The 20,556-nt window shown below is 45.0% G+C and overlaps 1 protein-coding gene across 1 annotated transcript in view; it reads left to right on the top strand.

The window, feature by feature from the left end:
* Positions 1-5,834: 5,834 nt before the first annotated feature.
* The window catches only part of LOC133504881 (protein jagged-2), a 47,500-nt gene continuing 32,778 nt past the window's right edge, over positions 5,835-20,556 (top strand). The window contains exons 1-2 of the mRNA XM_061827584.1: positions 5,835-6,347; positions 13,240-13,572. Coding sequence (XP_061683568.1) covers positions 6,222-6,347; positions 13,240-13,572 — 459 coding nt within the window. The 5' untranslated portion in view covers positions 5,835-6,221. The remainder of the gene's footprint in view (positions 6,348-13,239; positions 13,573-20,556) is intronic.

A 20,556-nucleotide genomic window follows, 5' to 3' on the forward strand; every position in this document is an offset into this window, starting at 1 on the left:
CTGTCAGAACTTCGTGGAAGGTTACCCAAAATATCAATTTCCTTCCATCTATTTCCTTTGCTGCTCATCCTCACGAGGGTCGTAGGGAGTGCTGGAGCCTATCACCGCTGTCAACGGGCAGGAGGGAGGGTGCACCCTGAACTGATTGCTTGCCAATTGCAGGGCACATAGAGACAGACAACAGTTGCACTCACAATCACACCAAGGGGCAATTTAGAGTGTCCATTTAATGTTGCACATTTTTGGAATGTGGGAGGAAACCACAGTGCCTGAAGAAAACCCATGCAGGCACGGGGAGAATATGCAAACTCCACACAGGTGGGGGCGGGATCCAACCCGGGTCCTCAGAACTGTGAGGACGACACTTAACCAGCTGAAGCACCGTTACGCCCCTACCCAAATTATATCGCCCATAAAATTACAATTCAGTGTGTTGCCCAAAAATGTGATGGCATTTGAAAAATGAATATCAGAGTGACTAATTGTACAAGTAAATTAAATTACTTTTATTTATATTTTATAGTTTCTCTTTTTGCCTTCCTCTTTGAAGTCTATCCACCACATCCTTTCCGGTTGGCGTATTTTCAGTGAATTTCCTCAAATGCATGCTCCACACTTTTTTTTTTTTTTTTTTTTTTTTTTGAATGCTTTTTCAAAACTACTGTCATTCTTCACCCTAGGACAAAAAAGTAAAACCTTAAATTTCATCTGTTTTTACACTTGACTATTTAAGCAACAATGTATTATGTCGGCGGCACAGTGAGGCTGCTGTTCTTAGGTCTGGGGTTCAAATCCCAGCCCCGCCTATGTGCAGTTTGTATGTTTCCTCCCACTTACCAAAAACATGCAACGTTGATTGGACACTCTAAATTGCCTCTAGGTGTGCTTGTGAGTGCAACTGTTGTCTGTCTGTGTGTGCCCTGCAATTGGCTGGCAACCAGTTCAGGGTGTATCCTGCCTCCTACCCGTTGACAGCTGGGATAGGCTCCAGCACTCCCCTTGACCCTTGTGAGGATAAGTGACTGAGAAAATGGATGGATGGATAATACCAATGGGGGCGGCATGGTGGAGCAGCTGGAAAGCATTGGCCTCACAATTCTGAGGACCCGGTTTCGATCCCGGACCCGCCTGTGTGGATTTTGCATGTTCTCCCCATGCCTGCGTGGGTTTTCTCCAGGCACTCTGGTTTCTACACACATCCCCAAAACACACATTTATTGATGACTTGAAATTGCCCCGAGGTGTGATGGTGAGTCAGACTGTTGTCTGTCTCCATGTGCCCTGTGATTGGCTGGCGACCAGTTCAGGGTGTAACCCGCCTCCTGCCTGTTGACAGCTGGGATAGGCTCCAGCACTCCCGTGACCCTCAGGAGAATAAGCAGCTCGAAAGATGGATGGATAAAATGGTGTCAGAATGTTTGGAGGCAGTGCTGATACAAAATACTGAACTCTAACCACAAAGCCACAATTTAATGATCAAATGTTCCCTCAGTAAATCTAAAAACTATAGGACTGCAATTGAAAATACAAAGTACAGTTGAGTCACATTTATGGAAGGAATGGTGATGTCGCTCGCAATCTTCACAAATCTATCAACCCACCTGGAGGTAAAAACCAACCACTGTTGCTAAACTTTTCTCTCGTAAAAAAATCCATCCATTTTCTTTGCTGCTTATCCTCACAAGGGTCGCGGGGAGTGCTGGAGTCTATCCCAGCTGTCAACGAGCAGGAGGCCGGATACTGGTTGCCAGCCAATCCCAGGGCACATGGAGGCAGACAACAGCCGCACTCACAATCACACCTAGGGGCTATTTAGAGTGTCCAATTAATGTTGCATGTTTTTGTGATGTGGGAGGAAATCGGAATGCCCGGAGGAAACCCACGCAGGCACGGGGAGAACATGCAAACTCCACACAGGTGGGTCCGGGATTAAACCCGGGACCTCAGAACTGTGAGACCAACGCTTTTACGAGCTGACCCGCCGTGCCGCCTCATTAAGAGCATTTCATCTCCAATTCATGAAGAAGACTTGGGTGACAGACCATACTCTGACTTTGTAGACCAGTTACTTGGATTGAATTAAAAACTCAATAAAGTTTAACAGCCACTTGTGGTCACGGTAGTGTGCCAGTTCCTGTTTGCCCACCGTAGTCTCTGTTGCCTTTTCTTATTGCCCAGTGTAAATGTGCTGCAAACACTGAGTGGATTGAATGTGTGCTGGTCTTAATTTAGACTCACTTGTCCGCCCGCTACACACACACACTCACCCGCACACTCGAGGAGGCCTCATCCGTTGGTGCTGAAACTGTGCCCTAAGGTATTGTCTTTCGGTGGCCGCGACAGTGTTTGCACGGATCCGCATTCTTCCGCCACTTTCCCAAGCCTTTATACAGCCCCTTGTTTTGCCTTGAGAAAGCGCTGACCTTAGCCACCGCAGCGCCGTGTATGCGCGTTGCGTGCTCGTGGCGACATGCCAACACGCCTCCCTACTACATCAGCACAGTGCTCTTACAGTAACGGGGGCTGAAAAGGCAACTTATTTGTCAGCTCGCATGTGGGAGGGTGTTGACGTCACTCTGCGATCAAACAAAAAGAAAGAGAACGCCGCCAGTGATCTTGATGATTTCATTCACTCTTTTCCTTTCGGCAGACTATATCGCCGTGAGTCTGACTTCTTTTCCGATACACTTGTTTGTCAGGGCAGTTATATTTTCAAGATCTGAGCTGCAGTTGGCGAAGGTCCATGACAGATGTAATGTTCACACGAAAGAATGTGTTGGTTCACTCAACCAGATGTTAGGAATTACTGAGAAACTCTTGAAGCTATACTATCATCAGACCAGTATGTATACAGTGAAAAAAATAAGTATTTGAACACCCTGCTATATTGCAAGTTCTCCCACTTAGAAATCATGAGGGGTATGAAATTTTCATCGTAGATGCACGTCCACTGTGAGAAAGATAATCTAAAAAGAAAAATCAAGAAATCACAATGTATGATTTTGTTAACAATTTATTTGAGTGATACAGCTGCAAATAAGTATTTGCACACCTGTCTATCAGCTAGAATTCTGACCCTCCACCTCACTCCGTGTATTATCCTGGATCAAATGCACCTGTGTGAGGTCGTTAGAGGCATAAAGGCACTTGTTCACCCCATACAATCAGTAAGACTCAAACTTGTAACATGGCCAAGACCAAAGATCTGTCCAAAGACAGCAGAGACAAAATTGTACAACTCCACATGGCTGGAAAGGGCTGCGGAGAAATTGGCAAGCAGCTTGGTGAAAAAAGGTCCACTGTTGGAGCAATCATTACAAAATGGAAGAAGCTAAACATGACGGTCAATCTCAATCTGGGTGGAGCCCCATCCAAGATATCACCTCGTGGGGTCTCAATGATCCTATGGAAAGGTGAGGAATCAGCCCAGGACTACACGACAGGGCTTGGTCAAGACCTGAAAAGAGCTTGGACCACCGTTTCCAAGGTGGCTGTTGGTAATACACTAAGATGTCATGGTTTGAAATCATGTATTGCACGGAAGGTTCCCCTGTTTAAACCAGCACATGTCAAAGCCTGTCTTAAGTTTACCAATGACGAAGGGTCATGGGAAAACGTTTTGTGATCGAAATGCAGCCTTTTTGGTCATAATTCCACTAACCGTGTTTGGAGGAAGACGAATGATGAATTCCATCCCAAGAACACCATCACTACTGTGAAACATGAATCATGCTTTGGGAGTGATTTTCTGCACATAGGACAGGAGGACTGCACTGTATTAAGGAGAGGATGACCACGGCCATGTATTGTGAGATTTTGGGGAACAACCTCTTTCCCTCAGTCAGAGCATTGAAGATGGGTCATGGCTGGGTCTTTCAAGATGGCAATGACCCAAAGCACACAGCCAGGAAAACCAAGGAGTGGCTCTGTAAGAAGCATATCAAGGTTCTGGCGTGGCCTCGCCAGTCTCCAGACCAAAACCCAATAGAAAATCATTGGAGGGAGGTGAAACTCCGTGTTTCTCAGCGACAGCCCAGAAACCCGTCTGATCGAGAGAAGATCTGTGTGGAGGAGTGGACCAAAATCCCTCCTGCAGTGCGAGCAAATCTGTAGAACAATTACAGGAAACATTTGACCTCTGTAATTTGGAAACAAAGGCTACTGTACCAAATATTAAAATTGGTTTTCTCAGGTGTTCAAATACTTATTTGCAGCTTTATCACACAGATAAATCGTTTAAAAAAATCATACATTGTGATGTCTGGATTTTTTTTTTAAGATTCTCTCTCACAGTGGACATGCACCTAGGATGTAAGTTTCAGATCCCTACATGATTTTTTTAAGTGGGAGAACTTGCAATATAGCAGGGTGTTCAAATACTTATTTTCTTCACAGCGATCGCGTCTTAACTGACAGCTTTCACAGTCAACATGGATATTTGACTTCTAAAGACGTCAGTGGCAGTGAATGTGGTTTTAATCAACTGTACAGTGAATCTTTATCAGGTTTAACTTTCTTGAATTTGTCTATTTGCGTATTTTTCAGGGGGATGCCTTTCTTCAATGATTCACCGCAAAAAATTATTTTCTTTTATTTGTTTTGGTGTTCAGGAGGTGTGGCGTCTTGGTTTAGAATTCATCTCGGGCACCGAGGTCACGTCCCCGCCACGCAAATCCAGGCCCCCGCTCCCTCAAGGGTCCTCTCTGTTCCGCCGCTGGGGGTCGGGGGTGTCAGCGGCGAGTGCTGGAGGAGGTCAAGGAAACGCTAGCGGTTGTCAGGGAAGTTCTCGAGCAACAAGGCCACCATTGGCGATAAAGAAGGTATATTGTGTGGTCACGTGTGGAAAATGTGCATGAGCGGAAGATATTTCTGCATTCGTTCAGTGAGTGAGATTAGCACTGATAGACTGGCTCAGACACATCAGAAATCATGTTGTTGAAAGATGGGAGGGCGGATTCATTTCAGTATAGGATGTGATTGAAAGTGGTTCCACTTTGTTGATGGAAATGGATCCTATAAAGTACTGAATTTGACTGAAGGCCACAGATCCTCCGCTGAAGAAAAGGGCAAACAATTGTGGCTGTTTCTCCCAAAATATTGCTTAATGGGTGTATCGTCATATTGTTGTTGACAGATTGTTGTGATGTACAGTTGTAGCATGGTAGACAAGTGCTCGGCATGTTTGCCTCACAGTCAAGCGGTCCGGGTTCAAGAGTCTCCCCTATTACAGCTTAATGGAGAAGCATGATTTTTAATTATCTCATGATTTTATTTTTTTGTTTTGTTTTGCATTTGAGTTGGTGCTGCACGGAAAAAAAAGTGCAGAAGAAAGACACATTGATTGTGTAAATCATCCAAATGAAATGATTTGGGGTGGGGTGGGGGTGGGGGACATAACACATGGGGCCCCCTGGTTTCCAGCCGCTGTCTTTGCAGGCCCCACACGGCGGAGCTTTTGATGCTTCTGATACACACACAAAAAAAAAGGACAAGAAAGAAGGGCCGCGGCGGATTGCGGAAAGACTTTCCGCATGGATAAGCTGCACCAAAGTGACGCACAATGAAGCGAAGTTGGAGCGCAAGAGAGAGAAAGTGGAGCTTTTGTCAGCGCTGGGAATCTTCCGGCCATACGCTGAAAGACAGATAGTCACTGCTTCAGGACACACCCTCCCTGCTCTCTCTCTCTCTCTCTCTCTCTCTCTCTCTCTCTCTCTCTCTCTCATTGTTTCCCCCACATTGACTCGCCGCCAGGCTCCGTAAGCGCTTGACAAATGACCAGCCGGCCGCTTTTTTTTTCAACGAGGAGCGCACAAAGACAAATAAACTTGGCCCACGCAGCCGCCCCCAAAATAATGGGCTAGACGTTCGATTGGTTCGGGGCTTGAGTGATCGGCCTTGAAGAGAGAGAGAGAGAGAGAGAGAGAGAGAGAGAGAGAGAGAGAGAGAGTGACCTAATTGGGATGAGAGTTCAAGTCAAGTGAGCCGCCAGGTTGGACCTTTAAAGCTGCTTAAGAGAGCGACGGGAACCACACGGCCACGCTCCGGCGGTGCGTTTATGGTCGTGGTGCGTTTGAGGGCGCGCACCTTTTGAGGAGTGGCGCAGGTGTTCGCGCGCGGAGTGGAAACCAAAGCAGGGATGAAGTAGGTCGGAACCACAGGGGGCTGTCAAAGGTTCTGTTTGGAAGTGGAGGAGGGGGCCCATCGCCGTCTCCGACGCCGGCATGGAGGCCACGAGGCGCCCCGAGACAAGAAGCTTCGCCGGGAAGCCCGCCGTCCCGCACCCGGGGAGCCTCCACCTGCCACGGGCTGCTGTGATCTTCCTCGTCGCGCTCACCATGCAACCACAGGTAAGCTGCCGATTAAGTGCTATTTCCAGCAACACTTAGAGCACACCAGCTGACTTTTAACTCCGTTAGGTCCCACATTTGCATTTAATGGTCTCCATTTTTTGTTGGGCTTCTCTTCATGGCGCTGTGCCCACCTGTTGTTCCAACCCAGAGAACCGCACTAATCCTGGTTTTACTGCAAGCGTGAATACAAACACCATGACAATTATTTTTACAGGATTATTCCTAACATGAAAAAAAAAAAAACCCCACTTCATACAGGATGATATTTTTTCATGCCTCACAAAATGACAATTGACCAAAGCAGTTTTGGATTGATTACACAATGTTCACTATAAGCACGCTTATTAACCTTGAAAAGATTCCACTACATCAACTGAATACAGAATTTTTGCCATTACAAAATCAAAATGTTTAATATTCCTTACTTTTAACAACAGTATATGCTCATAATTGGGTTCATAGTTTTCAATTTGGTCAGCGCGTTGGGGAAGTGGTTAGCACATCTACCTGACAGAGGTTCATGGTTCAAATCTTGCCTCAGGCCTTCCTGTGTTGAATTAGCGTGTTTTCCCCAATGTTTGTGGCTTTTCTCTTTGTATTCCGGCTACCCTTCACATCCCCAAAACACGCTTCTCGGGATAATTAAAGACTAAATCGCTAATTTCTTTTGACTGTGACAGTGAATGGTTGTTTATGTGTGTCCTGCAATTGGTTGGCGACCAGTCCAGGGTGTACCCCACCTCTTGCCCCCCCCCTGTGTACCTAATGAAGTGGTTGACATCTCATGTCGCCTGTCGCTGCTTGACGCATCATTTTTTTGTTAATGATACGTTGATGAAGGTGTTGCTCTATAGACAATCTCTATGAAAAAATTGCATTGTTAAGAGGAGATAGTGTGGCCTCTAAATGCCGACTTTAAACAATGCAGCTGTCAGGCACTTGAGGACCTCGGAGATGCGAGGCAGGCCCAGAGGTGCTCCGAGTATATTGTACGTGTGTATTTTTGTGTACTGTATGTCATGCGCATGTGTTTTATTGACAGTGAACAGTGAGAGCATCTGTGTCTTGGGTGTGTGTGTGTGTGTGTGTGTGTGTGTGTGTGAAGCCCTAAGGCCACCGCTGAGCAAACTGTGGGGCGTGTGAATGTCAAATTTAGGCCTTTGCTGTGTCTATGTGTGCTTGCCTGCATGTATTCAGTAAACTCCACAGCTAAGCAACACCTCACTCCACTCCCTGCATTCTGGGACCACACACATACACCCCAAATCACGGCCGTTACTGTACAAGATGGTCAAGAGATGCTGGTGTGCATTTGCAGGGAATCTTTGTGAGGTTTCTGCCAGTGTACCGCCTCTTTTACGCTGAGATCAGGTGCAAAAATATAAGTTGGTGCTGACATTGTACATCAAAGGAGCTGGATGAAACAGCTTGGTAAAGGGAAATGTGGCCTTTTTTTTTTTTTTTTTTTTCTCTGAGGTTGCCGCCACCTGCGACCTGATCACAGATAAGTGGAAGAAAATACATGCATGGCTACCTCATTTTGTTGTTTCAAGTTTGCGTTTTGTTGGTGTGCCGAGCACAGAAAGAATTGTGAGCTGCTGGATTGTGGTGAAGTCCAAGGTCACATAGCTGACATGAATGCAGCCGTCGTGGGAAGAAGTCCTACTTAATTGTCTCTGACCCGAGATACGGTTGAGAGACGAACACTTTTTGTGTAGGTGGTCACTAGGAGTGGAATCTCTTTTGACAATGGAGTGCTGTTTTAAACATCTGGAAGATCTCGTAACCTGCTTGACTCCATTAAACAGATGCACCACTAAGACTGATAGTTTGAAAATGGTTGGCTCTCTCTCTATACACACACACACACCACACACACATATATATATACATGCTCTTCATTGGGTTGTTTTCCCGTAACATCACCCGTTGGGCTGCCTCGAACGGCGGCCATTTTCGATCCCTGAGCTCTGTTACTCATACATATGCAAGTTGGATAACATTATGTTTCTAGCTGCATTTATCAAAGAGGCGACCGACAGCACATCAAGCCCGGGCTGACTATTAGGCTACCTGGCATACACACATCATGGGACTCAGGACTGCGGAGCAAAGGCGCAGTATTGTGCCCTTGATCTTTTACTTTATGTGACAGATATCATGAAGGAGGCGCACTTACCTGTATGCTAACATGGAAAACGAAAGGCAGTGGAATATTATTTTTTTAATATCGACGCAAACTCCATTTATTAAATTTTTTTTTCAAAAAGTAAAACCTGTATATTAGTTTACCACAAGCAAAGCGAAATGTTTATTATTTGTTTAAAATTTGATGACAATGGTAGAAATACAAAAGAATAAACAAATCCAGTATTTCACAAAATTCTTGAATCTTTCAACAAAAAAGGATCTTAACTGTAATGTTGAAAAGAGGATCGGTTAAGCTTGTTAGTGTAGGTCGGCGACACATCAGCACGATGGAGGTTGAGACCGGGCAGCGTGATAGCAGCGGCGGGCAATCGTCCACAAAACCAAGTCTCCGTGAAGCACAGAGCCGCAGAACGTCCAAAGTCTTTCGTCGGAAGCGTTAGATGGTGTCCCTGCTTACGCAGCCGGACTTGTATACCGGATCGCGAGGATTTGAAGAGCTGAATTGTCAAGGAAAAGTCAGAAGAAGGCTCTTTGATGGTTAGCAAGTCCTCTCTTATGTACTTGAAATCCCGAGACGCCCGTGAAACACAAAAAACACAAACAGTAACCGAGAATATTCCGTAGACTTTCACACTGGGTACGTGTCAGGTAGAGAGGTTAAATGGCGGCACGCAGTGGTTCAGCAAAAAATGTAACGTCGCTGAAAACAATCCACTGACTGGCGATCAGTCCAGGGTTGTAGTCTGCTTTTCGCCCCAGATCGGCTGGGATAGGCGCCAGTTCATGGCAATAGAAAATGGACAGATCGACTCTCCTCCAGAGATGATATGGCCGCCGCGTCTCTCCGGTCAGATTGAGCACTGACATGCAGGAATGCCGAGAATGACTGGGAAGAAAAGGAGGATGCGGAGTGATGAGTGCCACTGTATCACCCCAAGCCTCTTGATGGAGATGCGCCGTGGCCCCCGTTGTGAGACACGAGGGGGGTTATGTCGCACAGTGAAGTGCATATCTGTACATTAAGGGCTCCATTTTTGTACACTGCACTTGTGCTCGACCGGAAATGGCGGCGTATCATGTTTTTTTGTACAAGTGCGTGGCTCACTGGTGTCTTTGCCATTTAGCGGACCGGCCTGCGCCAAGATTGGAGTACTGATGCAACAATGGTGTGTCCTTTGACATGTGACAATTTGGTGTGAGGAAGTCCATTTGAACTTACACTTAAAGGGCTACTGACACGTAAAGCATGATTTTTAGTATGTTTTTAATAAAAGAAAAGGCAGCCGGAATGGACCCATCCATTTTTTTCATCGCGCGTCATGATGTTGTTGTATATGGATTTTTGCATCTCCCGCCATGAAAACCCTCTCGAGGCATTCGTTTTGGAGAAGAAACAGGAAGTGACGTTTTTTTACAGTAGCGGGGTCAAGTGTTTATACTGGTTTATACCTATTGTACCGGCGAAAAATTACTCATTTTTTTTCTGCGTGTTAGCCAAAATACCAGCTCGTCGTATTGCTGGATTTTGCTCAATCATTCGGGAGGATGGATTCACTCTTCACACTTTTCCAAAGCACCCGGTTCTTCGTGAAAAATCAATTGCACAGGTGCAAAGGACTAGAGCTTTATGGATTCTAAATGACAAGTCGGTGTGTATAGAGCTATTCAAAAAATGATTGTTGTGGGGGACTACTTTGTCTCACAGTTTATAACATATGTTACGTGACAATTTAGAATCAATCAAACCGGGAAAATATAACAAAGCACTTGAATTGCATTTAAGGCAATTTAATCACACACAATACAAGACAACACAAAACAATAACAAAATAGAAGTACAAAGACAGTTTAGTAGCGTGTAACACGAGCTAAGTAGCTAACTAGATGTATAGTCACCAAGCTTAAAAAACTTCTCCGAAAGCAGTAATAATAAATATCTCTGTCGGCATCCGACGACGTAATCCTTCTCTCAGAACATAACAAAAGATCCACGTCATATCGGTAGTGTCCGTTTACTTGTTTGTTATCAAAATACCGTATCTGTCCGCGTCCAATAACGTAAATCTTCTCTCAGAACGTAACAAAGTTATCGCTTTGTCGCCGCAGTTATCCACCGTTTCACCTGATGCGGAGGTGGATCGGGCTGGGAGGCTGGCTGCTGTCACACTGTTGGCGGGGAGGGGAAAGGAGTCCCCCCACCAGCCACCGGTGTCTGGGCACCCCTGAAGTAGTTACTTCGCCCGGCATGGGACCTCCTGCGTACGCTACATACACAAGTCATTTTGAATATTTGATCGGGTTCCTCATCCTCCTTGTCCGTCTGTCGGGGAGTCTGTTGTCAGTTAGAACTGATCCGCATATCATCTAATATGGCTCAAAATGATAAAGTAATATGGCCCCCGTCGCTTCACTTGCTTCTGAGATGTTCTCTTCTTAAAAAAAGAGCTTCAGTCTCAGAAGGGGCGAAAGAAAAATCCGAAAATCTCTCTTGTTCATCTCTCATGGCAGGTGCCACAGTGTCTTCTGACCCAGTGTGACATCTGCAAATGACGTTGCAGGCAATATGGCTGCCACTCGGATGTCGAGTGAGACTTCAGCTACTTTGCGCATCAATGACACGCTCTCCGATCATATTTTTTTTCCGAATAGACATTGAAGTGAATATTATATGTAGTTTTCATAACAATATATATTTTAAAATGTATACATGGAGATGGTGGCACGGTGGGTCAGCTGGTAAAGCGTTGGCCCCACAGTTCTGAGGACCCGGGTTCGATCCCGGCCCTGCCTGTGTGGAGTTTGCATGTTCTCCCCGTGGCTGTGTGGGTTTTCTCCGGGCACTCTCGTTTCCTCCCACATCCCATAAACATGCAACATTAATTGGACACTCTAAATTGCCCCGAGGTGTGATTGCGAGTGCGCCTGTTTGTCCCTGTGTGCCCTGCGATTGGCTGGCTACCAGTTCAGGGCGTACCCCGCCTCCTGCCCGTTGACAGCTGGGATAGGCTCCAGCAGTCCCCGCGACCCTCGTGAGGATAAGCGTCAAAAGAAAATGATGGATGAATAGATGTATATATGGATGTCAGTAGCTCTTTAAATTGGCTTTTAGGAATCCTCAAACTTAGTGAGTCAGCTCCAGACACACACAGTGACAAAAACTCCAACTTACCACAAATGTTCATCGTCCTTCTGTCTAGCGTACATGGACTAAATGACCCCTGGAAATGGTTGACATGACCTTTTAATGGGCGCTTCAAACAAAATGGCAGCCTTCCTGTGTGTTCTTGCGTTAGGGTTTTTGGAACTTTTTTGTGTCCTATCTACTCCGCAAATGAAATCTAGCAACTTTCACCCCACCCCCGGGTTATTAACCCGATTTCAGAACATCTCACACTGTGCTTCGCATTTGATCAACATTTGACACACAAATTGTCTTTTGCCTTCTTTATGTATCCCGTTGTTTTGTCCGTGATTAATTATGCTCCAACGGGGGTTCACGGTCTTTAGTTCAGTCTTACACGGGGATGCCTCATATAAATGAACGGGCTTTATTACTCTGTGGAGTTTTGGTGACAAGGCAAAACAGTCTGAAGGGGTGTGATTCATTTTTTTGGGGGGGCGGGCTTGTTTGAAGACATTTTTTGGCTGCCAAAAGCCATTGTTTTCCCATTGTAGACAGATATGACACCTGACCCTGCTGCTGCGAAACTCTCAGGGGGTCTTATTAACTCTTGCCTCAGTGTGTGTGTGTGTGTGTGTGTGTGTGTGTCAGCCATCTCTCTCCAAACAGGGAACTGGAAGAAAAGAGTGGTGACGCAGTTGTGTAGCCTGAGAAAGAGAAATGACAGGAGCTGGTTCCCGTGTAGCGAAAGGAGAAGGAGGAGGTGGACTATCGCAATAGGAGAGTGAAAAAACTGTGAAGGGTGCGGTTGTGACACGGAAGAGGAGAAAAGAAGATATCATCACAGGATTATGTTGCACGCCAGCCGGTGTTGATGATTCGGATGACTTGCTCCCCAGCCAGAGGTCACTTTGTGTTGTTGTGTATTCAACATAGTGTGTGTCCTTCTAGTGTTATTCCCTTGCTGCTTGCTGACAGGTTATTAATGGCATGCAGTCATTAAAGAATTAAAAAAATATGTACAGACACAAAGCTCTAAAAACGTGAATACGAGGCTGAAACAAGTTTCCTCTGCATGGTCTCCGGACTCTCCCTTGGAAGCTCGGTCATCCGGGAGGAGCTCGGAGTCGAGCCGCCACTCCTCCGCTGTATCTGGTCAGGATCCCATCTGGACGCCTCCCTGATGGGGTGTTCTGTTCAGTGAATTGTCGTCTGTCGCACCAGCAACCGGTCCAGGGTGTCGTCAGGCGGGGCGCGCGTGCTCACATTATTGATTAGTTCAAAAGGAGAACATATCTGTTCACTCTCCTGGACAAGTGAGCTGTCAGAGAAGTTTAAAACTGGTCATTACTCCACGGGAGCTGTGTGGCAAAAACTGATTGCGTTAATACTTTGCTGCAGAAGGAACTGGTCACCCATAAAGTCTGCGTAATGCATACCGATGAATTTCCTGCAATTACAGGTTTTAGTCACCGTTTCACCATTTTAGTCAATGACACTTAAAGATTGAGCATGATTTTTTTTCATTTCTCAAAAAGTGTTGATTTGGGGAATTTCACCGACAGCGACAATATATAGAGTTATATATGACCTTTTTATCTGTGTGTGTGTTGTCAGGCGGCGCGCACGGTGGGGATGTTTGAGCTGCAGATCCGTCACTATCAGAACCCCAACGGACTCCTGCTGAACGGAGACTGCTGCGACATCCCGGTCGGCGGCGGCCGGCGCTGCTCCTCCGGAGACCAGTGCGACACTTTTTTCCTGGCGTGCCTCAAGGAATACCAGGCCCGCGTGGTCCCAACTGGATCTTGCACCTTTGGCACGGGCAGCACGAGGATCCTGGGAGGAAATTCCCAGTTGCTCCACCACGGCGGTCACGACGGAGGAGGAGCAGGAGGAGATGATGGGACTAATGGACTCATTGTCATTCCCTTCAAATACGCCTGGCCAGTAAGTACAGCGGCAGAGCTGGTTATCTGTGGGGTTGCCAAGGTAACGGCCTAAGCTTCAAGCACAACAATACACTCAAACAAGGCTGGTTGGAATAACAATGACCCTAAGAGGCAGAGTTCAGATTCCTTTTCTTTCCCTCCCTGCCAAGCGGGGCCAAGCGACAAAGGCTTTATCACTCGATCTGCTCGGGGAAATTCCCCTTTTAAACTGACCAACGTTCCTCAGGTCCGTCGCGCTTAATTGACTCACAATGGGAACCCTTCTTGACTCAAAACATCCAACGTTGTAAACCGCCAATAGCATCCGTGTTGGAAATGTTTACAACATGGACAAAAGTTGTTCGTGACATGCCACTCACTCACTCACTCACTCACTCACTCACTCACTCACTCACTCACTCACTCACTCACTCACTCACTCACTCACTCACTCACTCACTCACTCACTCACTCGTAAAAGCAAAAAAATAAATTTGCCACATTGAAGAAACGGGTTTGCTTCCAACTTTCTGGGAAGTTTGCAAGGGCCCTTTTTTTTAATACCAACGTAAAAAATCTTTTAGGGAACCAGAGAACCGGAATTGAACTTTAACACAAGAAATAATCTCAAGGCAGATCAAAACATGAATAATAAAAATACAATGGAGTGATGCCTTAACTTGGGCTTGTAACTCAATACGCTTGTACAGTATCTCAAATTAACTTTCTCCATTGAAAAGAATAGGAATGCCTTGAATCCGTCCCAGCCTTTGTAAAAAAAAAACCAGCAAAATTTATTTTAGTGTGTGTGTTTTAAAGAACAATAACACTCTGCAATATTAGACATTATAAAAGCGTACAGTAATACCGTAAATAATAGGCTAAGTATTTAACAGTTTCTGCATCCATCCATTTTCTGAGGCGGGGTACACCCTGAACTGGTTGCGAGCCAATCGAAAGGCATATGGAGCCAGACAATAGTCGTACTCACAATCACACCTAGGGGCAATTTAGAGTGTCCAATGAATGCATATAGGATGTGTGAGGAAACCGCCGTACCCGGAGAAAACGCACGCAGGCACAAGGAGAACATGCACACTCCGCACATGTGGGGCCGGGATTTGAACCCCGGTCCTCAGAACTGTGAAGCTCTAACCAATTGTTGTACTCTGCTGCTGTTTCTGAATCAGGATAATTAAATAACTATTGGTTCTGATCTTTCTTTTGTGCATGCCTTGGCCTACAGGCGGCAATACAATAGATATACAGTTCATACATGAATACAAGAAAAAGACAGAAGTCATGACAGCTCATTATTCTGCTATAATATTTGTTTTACGCAGAGTATAAATAATATATGCCTGTGAGTGTTGTTATATTGACAGATTTCTTTTTTTCTCGCATTATAACATTTTTCTGGGGTTCAATTTTAGCTTGGAGGTTTCCTTTTTTCCCAGTGCTCGTGTGTGTATTTTTTCCCAGGTATTCTGGCTTCCTACCACATCCCAAAACATACGTTAGGTTCAGCACTGTGCGACATCAGCCATTTTTGCAGAAACAAGCGTAGTTGTTGATGCGTTGCGGCTGAATGAATCCTGTGGGTGTAGTTGCAAAAGTGAAAAGAAAGATATTTGCATTGTTTGTGGTTTTGATCTCCACAGTCATATGCTTCTGGTGGCCTTTTTTTTTCTTCCCGTTCTCATTATTATTAAAGAGCACTGACCACCACTGACTGCTGGTAGGGAGTTTTATTAACTTCTCACGCATCTTCAGAAGGTGTTTGCTAGTTGGATGCCGAGTGTCGTTGTTGCAGTTTGTCCTCCTGCGTCACCTTTTGAGCCCGATTTAGGTCGATGTCATCTGGTATTTTTTTTCTCGGCCCTAAAGTGTAGTGTGCTGTATTTGTGGTCTCACAATACCGAAGAAAAATGATGAAATCGCAGTATAATCCATTCGGTGTAGTATTGAACAGTCTAAATGCTGACTTTGATGCTTCGTGTCCATCTAAGCAGAGTAATTAATTTTTTATTAGGTCAGCAGTATGAAGTCTGTACTGATTATTCAACAAATCCGTTTATCTTTTATCCTAAACTCACCGGGACTCACTCTGTCTCACTTTGCCCTGTCAAGAGCAGGAAAAAGCAGCACCTCTATGCAAAAAGATGCTGCAATGTCGCACAAAATCCAGGCTCTTGCAAACACTCAGGAGTCTTGCTCACGGTCAGCCTTTTTTCTTGTTGAATCACATCCACCCGATTAGCTGATTGATTCGAGCAGAACTGATTCCCCTTGTTAGTGTGCGCTGATTGCGTTGTTCATCACACCTTCCTGTCTGTGCCCGAGTAACATTTTCAAGATGGGTTGGATGTTCTTTTCTTCCTCGTGAGGAAAATGGGTTGGGAGCTTGGTGGGCACGGTGATGTAAATTTTCACTTTTTATTTGGCTTTCATCACATCAGGGATGGGCTACGAATGCATTACTATTTTTTTGTAACTTTACATGAAATTAAGTATTTTACATAAAACAGATTTTAGTGAAAATACTTGATTGTGCTTCTTACTTTATTTTCCAACAGGAAGCAGATCTGGAGATAGTGAAAATGAATATGTGGAAGTTCACTTTAGGAGTGAGCAGGTTGGATAAGATTAGAAATGAGCTCATTAGAGGGATGGCCAATATTGGATGTTTTGGAGACAAAAGAGTGAGAGGAAAACCAAAGAGGAGGTTGATGGATGCTGTGTTGCGAGGAGTGCCGGAGCCTATCCCAGCTGTCAATGGGCAGGAGGCGGGGTACACCCTGAACTGGTCGCCAGCCAATCACAAGACACATAGAGACAGACAACAGTCGCACTCACAATCACACCTAGGGGCAATTTAGATTGTCCAATTAATGTTGCATGCTTTTGGGATGTGGGAGGAAACCGGAGGGCCTGTAGAAAACCCACGCTGGCATGAGGAGAAACTGCAAACTCCACACAAGCGGGGCCGGGATGGAACCCGGGTCCTCAAAACTGTGAGGCCAACGCTTTACCAGGTGACCCACTGTGCCGCCTACGTAAATCCATTGCTAGTAATAAATGGGACGTATTAGGCATTTTCTCCCTCATAAAAATAGCACCTATGTGTCTTCATACTATTAAGTCTTGCCAAAGGTAATTGCACGCCTCCCTCACAGTTCTGTACCACTTCTCCTCACACGGGTCGTGGGAATCCTGGAGCCTATCACAGGTATCTTCGGGCGAGAGGGGGCGTATAACCCAAACTGCTCGCCAGCCAATCGCAGGGCACATATAAACAAACAACCATTCGCACTCACATTCAAAACTACAGCCGTTTAGTCATCATTTAACACCACCATCCATGTTTTTAGGGTGTGGGAGGAAACCGAAGTACCCAGAGAAAACCCAAGGGGCGAAGATGCAAATTCCACACGGGCAAGGCCGGGATTTGAACCTTGGTCCTCATAAATGTGAGCCAGATGTGCTACTCAGTGGGGCACCATGACGGCCATGGTTTCTAGCGTTGTCGAAATAGTATTAATAATGTCGTTTCTATTTTTGTGTGGGTTTTCAATGACATAACGAAAGGTGTCTTTTTTTCATGTAAGCAAATTGAAATTGGCGATGAGCTGAGATGAACCACAAACAATGATGACCGGTGCGTGACTAAGCCAAATGTCATTCCACTTGATGAGTGCCCTTTTTTGTTTTCCCTTTTCTAGTCATTCTTATAATCCCATGTCTTACCCAACAGCGTGGATTTCATAACTCCCTTGACACTGCTGCTATATTACAGTCCAGCTCAGGGTGTTGACTGTATTGATTCCGGGGTGTCAAAGTCATTTTTGTTGCGGGCCACACTGTTGGTACGGTTTCCTTCTGCGGGTCGTTATGAACAAGAAAACATACAGAGTAAATGTTTTATCCCCTGATCATATTATCACATGCGTATGCCATGATGGATAAGTAATTTAGCATATGATCATCCAGTGATTTTTGAATTCGTAACGATGACGTTTGCTGCTGAGCTAACCAAGCGAGCAAGCTTTGAAAAAAATATACGCTCCACCCATCTCATTTTCCAGGTCACGTAGAAAACTATAATAATAAAAGTGAATCACATCCATGTAGTATTCTTTTGTGTCGAATCCTACAATTGTCAGATTTGCGGCGTAACAACCACGAGGAACACTTTCATCTTTGTCAAAACGTCAAATAAACACCATCATAACCATAACACAGATAATGATAGTGAAAACACAAGAATCTGAAAAGTGTTCCTGTAGATGACATTCCCTCTTTCATGTTCATATTTTGTAGTCAGATTTGCGCAGAAGCAACCACGAGTTCTTTGGCAATGGGTCTTCATTCAATCGACAACAAATAGAGCTTACAAAACAGCTGTAACAGTTACTAGTACCGTAATTCCTGGCCTTCAAAGCGTACCTGGTTATAAGACTCACCCAGAACATTTGCAAAGGAAATACCATTTGGTACATACATACACTGCAGCTGTGTAAAAGCCGCAAGTGCCCACATTGAAACGAGATATTTACAAAGAAAAATGGTACACAGAATTTAATACTAGCGCCGCCCCGTTAACCCCTGCTAAAAATTTTCTAAAGAACATTTCTAAATAATTTCTAAAGAACTATAGAACTTTAGGACCCAAGTACAATAGAATTTCTATGGAAATTGAACTATTGTTCTGTAGAAATTCTATCGAAAATCACAGGCAAAGTTCTATAGAACAAGTTGTTCTGTAGAAATTCTATAGATTTCTATAAAATTTCTACGAAAATCTTTAGCAGGGACGCTAACACTAGCGCCACCGCTCTAATGCCGCAGTAACATGCTAGCGCAGCGCTAACTGGCCCGGACTGGTAAAAGACACTTCTTCCGCACATATATTCCACCGGTCTCACTCTTACGTTTTCCACTCGAGTGCCCCCTTACGGCCGTTAGAAGAAAATGCACAAATCAGCCGCATCACCGCATAAACCGCAGGGTTGAAAGCGCGTGAATAAAGGCACGGTTTATAGGCCGGAAATTACGGTACTTAAAATGGATGAGCGGTGCATAAGTAGCCATGTGGTTCCGTTGAAACTCCTACTTGATTGGCTGACTGTCGTATCCCCAACACTGAGTACTGTCTAAAATGAATAGAATAAAACAACCTGCTCTTGGAACTACGCCCACATGTTTGTCTGATGCCATTGTGGGGGCCACTGTCACATTGACTTAAAATTGATCAGTCCCCTCAATCCAATAGGAGACCTTTGGGTTGATTTCGGGGGAACAGTGAGCCGAGCCTTCTCGCCCATCTCACAAATACGGTAATCTCAATCCTAAACCTTGTTGAAAGCCTTCCTGCAAGAGTTGAAGCTCTTAAAACTGCAAAGGGTCGATTATACTAGACCACATGGTTATAATATTGAATAGCATTAAAAATTATATATGAGTCAAGGCAGGTGAGTGAATAGTTTTGGCACTATTGTGGTTATTGCTTCAGTTTACTGAGATCTTGTGACGGTTGCATCATATTTATTATGTATGTATCATACTGATGGCCGCAAGGCATGTGGCCCTTGGGTGCAAAAGTATGGACACCCCTGCTCTTATAACTTGTAGTGTGTTGTTGTTATGGTAATCTGTCATCATGACTTGTCTGTGAGAACTGCATTTTGTAGTTTTGATCTCTCCTGATTGGCACATCCTGAAGAAATTTGCACATCCTGTTTGTACTTTGTAATTAGTGGCCCATTACCTTATCATTTTCCTTTTTTTACAATCTGGGTGCAAAACTGTTTTCAGCATGGCTTCACTCATGATAAGAAATCTCGGATTCAAGTCTGTTTGGAACAGAAACGACTGTAATGCAAGCGATATTACTTTGTGTCTGTGTTTTGTTTTTTTTTTGCTGGTTGGAACAACCCTAAAATAAAAAAAAATTGTACGGTCTGAATAGACACGCGCTTGATTGACTAAAATGGTCCCTGATTTAAAAAAAAAAAAAAAAAGGCTCCCCATCCTGGAGCAAACAATGATGTTGTATTACACCTATGATAGAGCGCTGTTGATGAGTTATTGACTCGAGTGGAAACTTGGACTAATATTTGGTGAGGTTTTAGCCCTGAAAGCAAACAGAGAAAAGTCGATATAGAACGATGGAGGCTGCGCATGCTCTTATTACGGTACGTCGGCACTGTGATCATGTGAAGCCGGCCCAGGCGAACCAGAAGAGAGCCGCTTTCTTTCTCAGCAACAGTCTCTCTTTCACTCTTTTGTGCTCTAATTGACTCTCCCACGCTGCCTCGCAGCATACCTGCATGTACGCTGATACTCGTGTGCGCACACTGGCACGTTTAGGTTTTCCCCTGGATAGGCGGAGCCAAACGGAGCACTCACAAATCGATGGTAGCGCTTCGTAATCGAGAGGAGACTATAGAGAGAGTTAATTCCCCCGAGGATTTGGCGGAGTTGCGTGTGCTGAGGAGATAACCGAACTAACTGTCACACAATCATCTCAAGGGAAAGCTTTCCTAATGATTTAATTTGTGTGCAAATTGGATTTTGTTGCGGATGAAATGAGACAAAGGGGTTGTTGTGAATTTAGCCACTCTGTGTGTGTCATATATTGAGTCACAAATGCAATATCTTCCACAGGTGTACTTAACAGCGAATGTTTTCCTTTCGCCGCCAGCCGCCAAGTCTGCCTGGTGTCCGTAGAGCTTCACCATGCAGTACTGTTGAGCTACGTTGTTATTATTGTTTGTCCCTGTGGATTAGACAAAGCGGGCTGAGTGAGACTACATTAAAAGTGTCTTCAGATGTTTCACACCATCCATCATGTTTCAGCTCTACTTTACCATCAGTGGTTCTTTTGTACTCATATGGATTACTCCCACTATCGGAAGGGGTTCATCAGATTTAACCCATCCTTAGCCGCTTATCCTCACAAGGGTCAGGGGAGTGCTGGAGCCTATCCCAGCTGTCAAGGGGC

The sequence above is a fragment of the Syngnathoides biaculeatus genome, chromosome 8 (assembly GCF_019802595.1).
Source record: "Syngnathoides biaculeatus isolate LvHL_M chromosome 8, ASM1980259v1, whole genome shotgun sequence".
NCBI lineage: Eukaryota > Metazoa > Chordata > Actinopteri > Syngnathiformes > Syngnathidae > Syngnathoides > Syngnathoides biaculeatus.